This window comes from Melanotaenia boesemani, chromosome 7 (assembly GCF_017639745.1).
Source record: "Melanotaenia boesemani isolate fMelBoe1 chromosome 7, fMelBoe1.pri, whole genome shotgun sequence".
Taxonomy (NCBI): Eukaryota; Metazoa; Chordata; class Actinopteri; order Atheriniformes; family Melanotaeniidae; genus Melanotaenia; species Melanotaenia boesemani.
Window position 1 is genome coordinate 1,765,400 of NC_055688.1, and position 9,812 is coordinate 1,775,211.

General features: G+C 44.2%; 1 protein-coding gene and 1 non-coding gene across 2 annotated transcripts; both read left to right on the forward strand.

The window, feature by feature from the left end:
- The first annotated feature begins 5,520 nt into the window (after positions 1-5,520).
- On the forward strand, positions 5,521-5,594 carry trnan-guu. The gene has a single exon. It is a non-coding gene; the product is annotated as a tRNA-Asn (tRNA).
- Positions 5,595-6,892: 1,298 nt separating this feature from the next.
- Positions 6,893-9,633, forward strand: LOC121643492. The gene is made up of 7 exons (XM_041990938.1): positions 6,893-7,051; positions 7,142-7,240; positions 7,326-7,691; positions 7,802-8,277; positions 8,383-8,710; positions 9,113-9,571; positions 9,616-9,633. Exons 1-7 carry the CDS (start codon positions 6,983-6,985, stop codon positions 9,631-9,633), a joined length of 1,815 nt encoding a protein of 604 aa, XP_041846872.1. The 5' UTR covers positions 6,893-6,982.
- The last annotated feature ends 179 nt before the right edge of the window (positions 9,634-9,812 follow it).

The following is a 9,812-nucleotide window of genomic DNA, read 5'->3' on the forward strand; positions in this document are numbered from 1 at the left end:
ATTGTAGAGGCAAAAAGTTACTCTGTCAAGGATGAGGAGTCTGTTCTGAAGTGAAAAATGATTACAAGTTTATTGAACACAGGATTAAAATATAAAAGAATAGAATTGCAATCCGAGACACTGTTCAGAGGTCTGACAGCACAGAGATCTGAAGAGAATCTGATAAGAACCATACATGCAGCATCTTTTAAGCAGAATGATCAGTCACAACACATCATAAAATACAAACAAGGAGATTGTCTGTTCCTCACACAGGATTAGACACTTCAGCAAACCTAATGAGCTGTTTTTCAGTTTCTTGAGCACGTAAACAACCCCAGTGATATTAAGGCAGGATGCCCGGCTGGGTCATCCTGAGGCGCCTGGCTGGTATCAGATAAGTCACACAGGTCAGAGCGAACTGTTCTAAAGAATACATCCACTTACGATAGCAACAGGCTACTCAGTATTAAACTTAATTACCAAGAACCTAAACAACATGTTTACCCTGAGAGTGATCAGTAGACACAATATAATAAAGGGAATAATATGAAATTTCCCCAACAAAGACATGAATAGACAGTGGAGATTCTAACCAAGACCCACCAGAGCAGCGATGGTCTCGTTTAAGTTTATTTAAGTTCAATTGCAAGGACGATGATTATTGTAACATATATGTGGCAATACATGTTGTTTTATGTTGTATTTGATTATGGTAATCTTTGATGACTCAAAGTTAGCTTACAATACTAGCATGTGTTAAGTGACTTCTAGCATTATGCATTAGTCTGCATAGCCTATAATATTCATATGCTTATTAATGTGTGTTTCAGTTTGACCTTTTCTTCAATAAGTCCCCTGCAAGTACAACACACGGCCTGTTCATTGGAGGGACTCGTAGAAGGAACAAGTTAAGCTTTCTGTTTTGTATAGACGAGAACAGTAAAGGCCAAATCCTGCACTGCTCCATAACCTTCAATGTTGTCAGGGCCAACTGAATCCTAAAATCAAAAGAAGAAAAATAAGAACCACTGATGAGAGCAATGCATAAAAAGCAATGCAAACTGTTGTAACATTTGTTTATTAGGTAAATGACTTCTTAAATCACATGAAGAGGAATGTGCAGGCGGATCGGTTTCTGCTGATGCTTTATAAAAAAGAAGTATTTAAAGTAAAACATATCTTGACACGTTTGTAGCAATTATGAGAAAAATGAGAAAACAGTTCTGTAGAACTCACCAGACTCTTCAGCAGCAGAAATTGTTGGTGTGGAATGGGGGAGCAGGGGGGTCCCAGTAGGTAAAGGAGTTGCAGACACTGAAGGTGATGAATGACTGAGTCAGAGGTAACGGTAAGAAAATGGTCATGGGGGAAATGGGAGGCACAGAGGAAGTAGTCTGAGGAGCTGGGGCTGCTGAGGAACCAAGAGCAGCTGCAGATGCTTGCAAGTGTTTGCTCTGCCTGTAATATGGGCACTGTCAAGTCCTGAAATTCTTCAGGTTCTGTGAAGCCTTCATCTACCTCAACTCCAGCGGTCTCAGACTCTTCAATTGCAGTTTGGTAGTCTTGCAGCACTTTTCCTGTTTGTTGGTGAAGGTACTTCACACCAGAAGCTCACTGTCAAAATTACGATAAAAAAAACAACAGAAAAAAAGAAAAAAAATACCAACCAAATAAACAAACAAATAAAAAAAACACAAAAATGATTAAACATACAGATAAAAGTACAAGCTGAAAAAATAATAACCCAAGACACATTTAAAGACTCTGGCTCCATCTGTTTAAAAAAGGACTAAATGAGCATTTCAGTAAAACAGTCGCTTAGTTTTAGTAGATGAGCAAATAATTTCATATTAGAGATAAATATTTGCATACACATACTGTGACTTACAATTAAAGTATAATTCCTACTACAGTAAACTTCTTAGGAGGCAGCTTGTTAAAAGAGAAAGAGCTAATCTCAAATATACTGTGTGCAGAATTATTAGGCAAATGAGTATTTTGACCACATCATCCTCTTTATGCATGTTGTTCTACTCCAACCGGTACAGGCTTGAAAGCCTACTACCAATTAAGCATATCAGGTGATGTGCATCTCTGTAATGAGAAGGGGTGTGGTCTAATGACATCAACACCCTATATCAGGTGTGCATAATTATTAGGCAACTTCCATTCCTTTGGCAAAATGGGTCAGAAGAGAGATTTGACGGACTCTGAAAAGTCAAAAATAGTGAGATGTCTTGCAGAGGGATGCAGCACTCTTAAAACTGCCAAGCTTTTGAGGCGTGATCATCGAACAATCAAGCGTTTCATTCAAAATAGTCAACAGGGTCGCAAGAAGCGTGTTGAAAAAACAAGGCGCAAAATAACTGCCCATGAACTGAGGAAAATCAAGCGTGAAGCTGCCAAGATGCCATTGGCCACCAGTTTTGCCATATTTCAGAGCTGCAACATCACTGGAGTGCCAAGAAGCACAAGGTGTGCAATACTCAGGGACATGGCCAAGGTAAGGAAGGCTGAAAAACGACCACCACTGAACAAGACACACAAGATAAAACGTCAAGACTGGGCCAAGAAATATCATAAGACTGATTTCTCTAAGGTTTTATGGACTGATGAAATGAGAGTGAGTCTTGATGGGCCAGATGGATGGGCCCGTGGCTGGATCAGTACAGGGCAGAGAGCTCCACTCCGACTCAGACGCCAGCAAGGTGGAGGTGGGATACTGGTATGGGCTGGTATCATCAAAGATGAGCTTGTGGGACCTTTTCGGGTTGAGGATGGAGTCAAGCTCAACTCCCAGTCCTACTGCCAGTTTCTGGAAGACACCTTCTTCAAGCAGTGGTACAGGAAGAAGTCAGCATCGTTCAAGAAAACATGATTTTCTTGCAGGACAATGCTCCATCACACGCATCCAAGTACTCCACTGCGTGGCTGGCCAGAAAAGGTCTAAAAGAAGAAAAAATAATGACAAGGCCTCCTTGTTCACCTGATCTTAACCCCATAGAGAACCTGTGGTCCCTCATCAAATGTGAGATCTACAGGGAGGGAAAACAGTACACCTCTCTGAACAGGGTCTGGGAGGCTGTGGTTGCTGCTGCACGCAATGTTGATCATGAACAGATCAAGACACTGACAGAATCTATGGATGGCAGGCTTTTGAGTGTCCTCGCAAAGAAAGGTGGTTATATTGGTCACTGATTTGTTTTTGTTTTGTTTTTGAATGCCAGAAATGTATATTTGTAAATTTTTAGTTGTTATATTGGTTTCCCTGGTGAAAATAAATAAGTGAAATGGGTATATATTTGGTTTTTGTTAAGTTGCCTAATAATTATGCACAGTAATAGTCACCTGCACACACAGATATCCTCCTAAGATACTAAAACTAAAAAAGCCCCACTCCAACTTCCAAAAATATTCAGCTTCGATATTTATGAGTCTTTTGTGTTCATTGCGAACATAGTTGTTGTTCAATGATAAAATGAATCCTCAAAATACAACTTGCCTAATAATTCTGCACACCCTGTATATATCTACATATATTTGCCCTGTCAGGGAAAATGTCAGGGAATGAATGAATGAATCAATCAATCAATCAATCAATCAATCAATCAATGATATACACCCATCTAAAAAATAAGGGTAATATATGAGTTTAATACAGTTCTTAAAGTGACAGAGCTAATGTAAGCGCACTAAGTTACAGTAGTGACAGTGACAGGGTCCATCCAAAAAATGTACACATCTCCGTTTGTAACATTACATTCATTGATGAACTAAGCTAACAAAATTTCCTGCAAGAAAATTCATTTTAGCACTTGGTCATGACTTAATCCACGGTCGACGGCAAGTTGAAGTGCAAAAACAACCCCAGAATGGGGTTTAGGCCAGGTAGTAGCATAGTTATTACTAGCATGGAAAAAATTAAATACCTATCACCAGACAATCACCCTAACAACTGATATAAGGAGTGTCTCGATAAGCACAAATCAGTAAGTTCATCATACTTACTCCCTAAAAGTCAAAAAAAAAAAAAAAAAATTGAGAGATGCTGTGGCAGAAATTTCTCTGGTATTTTTCCTTCAAGTCCACTATCCAAGAATGAGTGAAGTCCTCTAATTGGTCAGTTCTTGGTTGTGGTTGGGCAGGACTTCAGAACCTTCCTCAAGAGGCAATTGGTGGATTGTCTTAATTCTTGGTTACAACCCAAGAGCTGACTGGCCATCACTACCAAGGATTACCAAGAATTACCTCAACCTATAGCCAGCTCAGACTGACAACAAGGCCTGAAAAGCATTCTCATTGACATATGACATCTCATTCGAGGCTGAACTGGCTGAACCCACTTTCACTTATTCCAAAGTGGGAGCAAAAGTCTAATCATAACATGACATGCTGAGCAAAAGGCTTCTTCCACACAAGCCTGTGTGTCAAACTGAATGTCAAAGCTCTACTCACAAATGTATCAGGCAGCAATTCCACACCAGATAACTTTCACTGGACCCCAGACACTGCATACGCCCTCTAGTACCATTGGTTACACCATTTAAACTAAAAGGCCCAAATGAAATAAAAGACCAAACTGGGAACTAGACAACCCCAAGAACAGAAGACTGGGACACACAGCGGACAGGACCACAACCGAAAACACAAGCATGAACAGAAGGATCCCCCATCTGAAACCCCTCACCCCACACAACCTGAAAGGTAAACCACTAACTCACGCTAACTCCTCCCCCTCCCTATCTCTCCCCTACTTCCATTCCTCCCTCCATCAACCTTCTGACTTCTCCCCCCATGTTCTTCCCCTCCTCTATCTGATCTGGACACCCTACTTCAATTACCTCATCTTTTTCCTCTAAACCTAACCATCTCGCCCTCCCTTCAATTTTCCACCTCCTCTTATCCCCCTACCCAGTATTTTACCCCAAACTTCCCAATCCCAATCTCTACCTCTTTGTCCACAATGCATAAGTGAAAACAAAAGCCCATTAGGCTTTCATTTTGTGATGAAAATGACACTAAAACAATACGACTTCTGTGCATAGGCACGTTTTTATTGCCCTTACAAAATCATTATCGGATCAAGGACACACAGGCATCATGGGATGCACTACTACACCATGGAGCAGTGTCTGTGGTGCAATTGGTTAGTGTGTTTGGCTGTTAATCAAAAGGAGGGTGGTTTGAGCCCACCCAGGGACGTTCTGCTTTATGCTTATCACCGACTCAGCTCCAGAATTGCAGAATGCCATGTCATTGACCCCTTGTTCAGGAAAGCCTTGTTCAATCGTAGTCAATATGTCCTCCTGTGTGTTGGAGCCACAAGCGGCTGTGTGGTTAAAGATGCTTGGACTTTAGTGCAACTGGCCATTGAATATGGTCACACAGCTCCTTTTAATTTAAATAAAGATGCTTCCTGCTCGACATAGGTGTGTTGCAGCTTACTAAACCATTACCGGATCCAGGACACACAGGCATGAGGCGAAGGTGGGCGATCCAGGTGGACCACATGCCCGCAGGCTACCGTGTTGTCATACAGTCTCTGTGGCGCAATTGTTGAGCGCGTTCGGCTGTTAACCAAAAGGATGGTGGTTCGAGCCCACCCAGGGACGTTCTGCTTCTTGCTTATCACCCACTCAAGTCCCGAATTTCAAAATGCCGTGTCATTGAGCCCTTGTTCAGGAAAACGCTGTTCGGTCGTAATCAATACGTCTTCCTGTGTGTTGGAGCCACAAGCAACTGTCTAGTTCCATGTCCACAATGCACGAGTGAACCACAAGCCTTTTCTGTGCTCAATATGACACCAAAACACTAAAGGTTTATAAGTCATACAATAACACTACTGCGCATGGGCACATTTTCGTTGTACTATCACAATTTTGAATGCGATGGTGGGCGATCCAGCTGGACCACACGCCCGCAGGCTACCATGTTGTCGTACAGTCTCTGTGGCGCTACTTGGGTCAGGACAGTCTCCTTTCCTCCTCCAATCCGCAGTCTCTCTCCGTCCAATTGGTCGTCCAATCAGCTGACTCCCTGTCCACTGTGCTATTGGACCTCGGATTTTTTTCGTCATCGGTCGGAAAAAGATCGGATATCGAGGTACCTTTCTTATTTATAATCAGGGTGAGTACCTGTAATTTTTTTTAATTTATTTTAATGACCTGGTTAGTTTATCTCTGTGTCCTCTGTCAGAAACAGATGTTCTCTCCTTTATTTTATGTTGTCTAAATATGTGAACTTTCATTAGCTTAGCGATCCGAGAACACCATTATGCTCGTTACTTTAGCTTTGTGTTTCTTTTCTGCAAGAAAATCACTTTGTTTAAAATAATAAGTCATGTTAATTTCATTTGAACGCGGGAGCTTTGCAAGATACTGTGTATGGAGTTAATAAAAAAAAATGCGTTCGTTGTGTGAAAACCCTGCAGCTAGCTGATGAGTCGAACAGGAGCAACAGGTAAGTAAAAAAATGTAAAGAACAGTGACATAAACCTGCTTACAATTAAAGAACAGTCTAAAAAATTAAAACGTATTTTAATTATAAAATTTGACTTGGACTTTTTGCGCCTTAAAAAAGTTAAAGAATCCATTCCAAATTTACAGTAAGTGAATGATCTAATTGGTTTCACTGTACTCCTGTTACACTTTGATGAGCACACAGTGTTTAAAGTCAAGCCTATCTTTAGATGACAACCAAGACCAAAAGCCACAAGGCCATGGGAGACGAGGAGTGGATGTCAAGGCTGAGGGCCTTTGCCAGCACTGGAGTTTGGCCCCGAGGAGCCGGCAACAGGCCAGCGCCAAGGAAACAGAAGTGGCATGACCTTTACCAAAAGGTACAATGAATGGCCTTTACTGTTTTTGTGCATTAGTATGTAGATCAGTTGAAGAAAATGTGCACTGTGATGATGCATAGGATGTACATTTCACAAAGAACTGCAGTCACTGCACAGCAGGCTTAATAACATTGCTTTTGTTTTTAGATTGAGAAATGCCCCATGCAGGCCAAAGGTCAGTCTGGCTTGTTTGGTCAGGCCAGGACCTGCAGTTGTGGGTTGCACACCAAGGTGATCAGTTTTAACAATATTATATTCTTTCAAATCTTACATCACATGTCTGTTGCTGTGCTTTTGACACCCCATGCCCCACTTTTGCAGCCTGCCACCCAGTCATCTCCTCCCTCCACATCATCTGCAGCTTCAGCCTCTGCTCCTGAGGCCCGGACATATTTGCGTCCCCCTCTAAGTCTGTCCATGGTGAGTATTGCCTTAGCTATACATGCTGTATATAATTCCCACACTGCTTGCTTTAACATCAGTTTTCATTTGTGTCGTCTTACAGTTCACAAAATCCCACTATGGTGGCTCATTGTCATCTGCAGTGCAGCCAAATTTGGTGAAAAGAAGGACCCCCAGTCCTTCACCTGTGAGCACCCCCAGTCCTTCACCTGTGAGGACCTCCAGCCCTTCACTGTCTTCTCTGAGGACCCCCAGCGCTTCTGTGTCATCTGTGAGGACACCCAGCCCTTCACTGTCTTCTCTGAGGACCCCCAGCGCTTCTGTGTCGTCTGTGAGGGCCCCCAGCCCTTCACTGTCTTCTCTGAGGGCCCCCAGCCCTTCTGTGTCATCTGTGAGGACACCCAGCCCTGCACCATCCCAGGGGAAGTTCCCAGTTTGGGAACAAAACCCTGTACAAGCTGACGCATCTGTAAGTCAGGAATCAAAGCTCAGTTGTCCAACTCTGTTTGTATGACATCTATTACAAGGTTATTCTGCATATAATAATAGGACTTTTGTTGGTTGTCATCTTGCACTCAGGGCGAACCGGGAGGACGTGCGTCATCCCATGCGGGATCCTCAGCTTCATTCTGGCTGCCGGGTGAGCTGAGCAAAACCATTCCTCTGCAGGACCAGAGGTGGATTGCCAACACCCTCTTTCACTCTGGGAAACTGCGGCCAGATTTGAAGCTGTGGTATGAGCCCCCTGTCCCAGCGCTCATTTACCATCAAACACCGACCCCAGAGCCTTTCTTCACCCATCGCCTGATGGTGTGGATGCCCTACCACCTGTGGAAGGTGAAGATCGCCTGCCCTACATGTGGAAAGCAGTTGACAGGCGCTGGGGTCCACAAAAGGGCACGGAAGGTCCTGGACATCGACCGGTACTACCTGCTGGTGACAGAGACACTCAGGTGCACTGTGTGTGTACAGAACCATTTGTCCACCAGTCAGACTGTCCGGGACCAGCTGGACCTCCCTCACCAGCAAATGTTCAGATTAATCCTGACCCGCAAGTGAGTGAAGCCGATTTGAATAAAGAATTTTTTCAGTTATTCATACAACTTAAAAACTGTCCCATCATAAACATGTTACTAATCATTCACAATGCTTCAACACAGGTACGCCTGTGACATCCGTGTCATCAGGCTGCTTCGGGACAGGACCCTGGGCAACAGTCCAGCGCGGCTGGTGAAGCAGCTAAGGGAGAACCATGGGGAGGAGTGGCTCGACAGGCTGGTACACTATCTGGGGGAGTGTGCTGAGTTTGTGGATAAGCCAAGCCTCTTCCCGGTTGTCTGCCGGGAGCCCCCGGAGCCGATGGACATCCCCACCAGTCGCTGGCTGTTGGTCGTTTATGGACGGGACATCCTCTCAAGGTTGGACCACATAAAGGCCAGAATCACCTCCACGTTTGGGTCCATCCTTAAGCTGGACTCCACCAAAAAGGTAATAAATGATCTATAAGTGTGGGGAGCTGTGTGCAGTTTGCACCCCAAGTTGCCACTGGTTGCTATTTCAGTAACAAAGACAGATTATGCTATGTGATAGAATGTGTGAATATGTATAGTTTTGATTATCATTGAGTGTGTAACAGGACTACTTTGTATGTCTGCTACATATGCTACATTTGTATGTCTGCTTATAATTAAAATTGTTCTAAGTTTTATTTGTCGGATCTCAGGAAGAATAGCTGCAGTTTTGCTGCAGCTATTGGGGGATCCAATTAAAACAATAAACAATCAACAATGCTTAAATAAGTTGTAACAGTTTCTGTGCTACTGCCAGATATTTTGTGTAAAAACATTTTGTGTAAAGAGTTTTTCTATCTCGATTGTTGTCACATCACAGATCACAAAGAAGCTGGCTGGCACCGGCAGGGGCACAGCTCTCTGGCTAACCTCCGTCAGCAACGAGGTTGGCCAGATCCTGAACAGTGTCTTGACTGTGCAAGAGGGGTCGGGACTAAACAGGATGGCGTCCGGCCTGATGGAGCGGTACCGCCAGGCATCTGTGTCACCCCCAGTTCTTATGTATGTGGACTGTGGATGCTGTGTGGAAGAGGGGGCCAGCAAGCTGCAAGTGAGGTTTGGGGAGTGGCCAGACCTCCACATTCGTCTGGATATCTGGCACTTTATGAGGAGGCTGGCTGTGGGCTGCACCACCGATGCCCATCCCCTCTACCCTACCTTCATGGGCTGCCTCTCTGCCTGCATCTTTGAGTGGGATGCTGGGGATCTTGCTCTTTTGAGGCAGGCGAAGAGAGAACAGCTCAGACTGGAGGGTGTGCCTGGCATCACTGATCTCCTGGTGGACAGGAGAATCAGTAAAAAAGAGCTCAGCCAACACTGCAGACGGAGGACACGGGGTGAGGAAGCCACCATCAGCCTGATTGACCGGCTGCTGCAGGAACTGGGAGGGGCGAAAGGAAGGGACCTGATGGGTGTGCCTCTGCTGGACATGGTGCGGATGGAGCACATCTGGAGAGTGCAGAAACGCCATGTCAGGTGCATCCAGGACATCCCAGGTGTGCAGCTGTACACTGAAACAG

Excerpts from the sequence above, each read along its gene's own strand:
- LOC121643492 (XM_041990938.1), top strand. The coding sequence starts at position 6,983 with ATGCAGGCCAAAGGTCAGTCTGGCTTGTTTGGTCAGGCCAGGACCTGC. Across the intron at positions 7,241-7,325 it reads CCCCTCTAAGTCTGTCCATG|TTCACAAAATCCCACTATGG; the intron begins GTGAGTATTGCC and ends GTCGTCTTACAG. Across the intron at positions 7,692-7,801 it reads CTGTACAAGCTGACGCATCT|GGCGAACCGGGAGGACGTGC; the intron begins GTAAGTCAGGAA and ends TCTTGCACTCAG.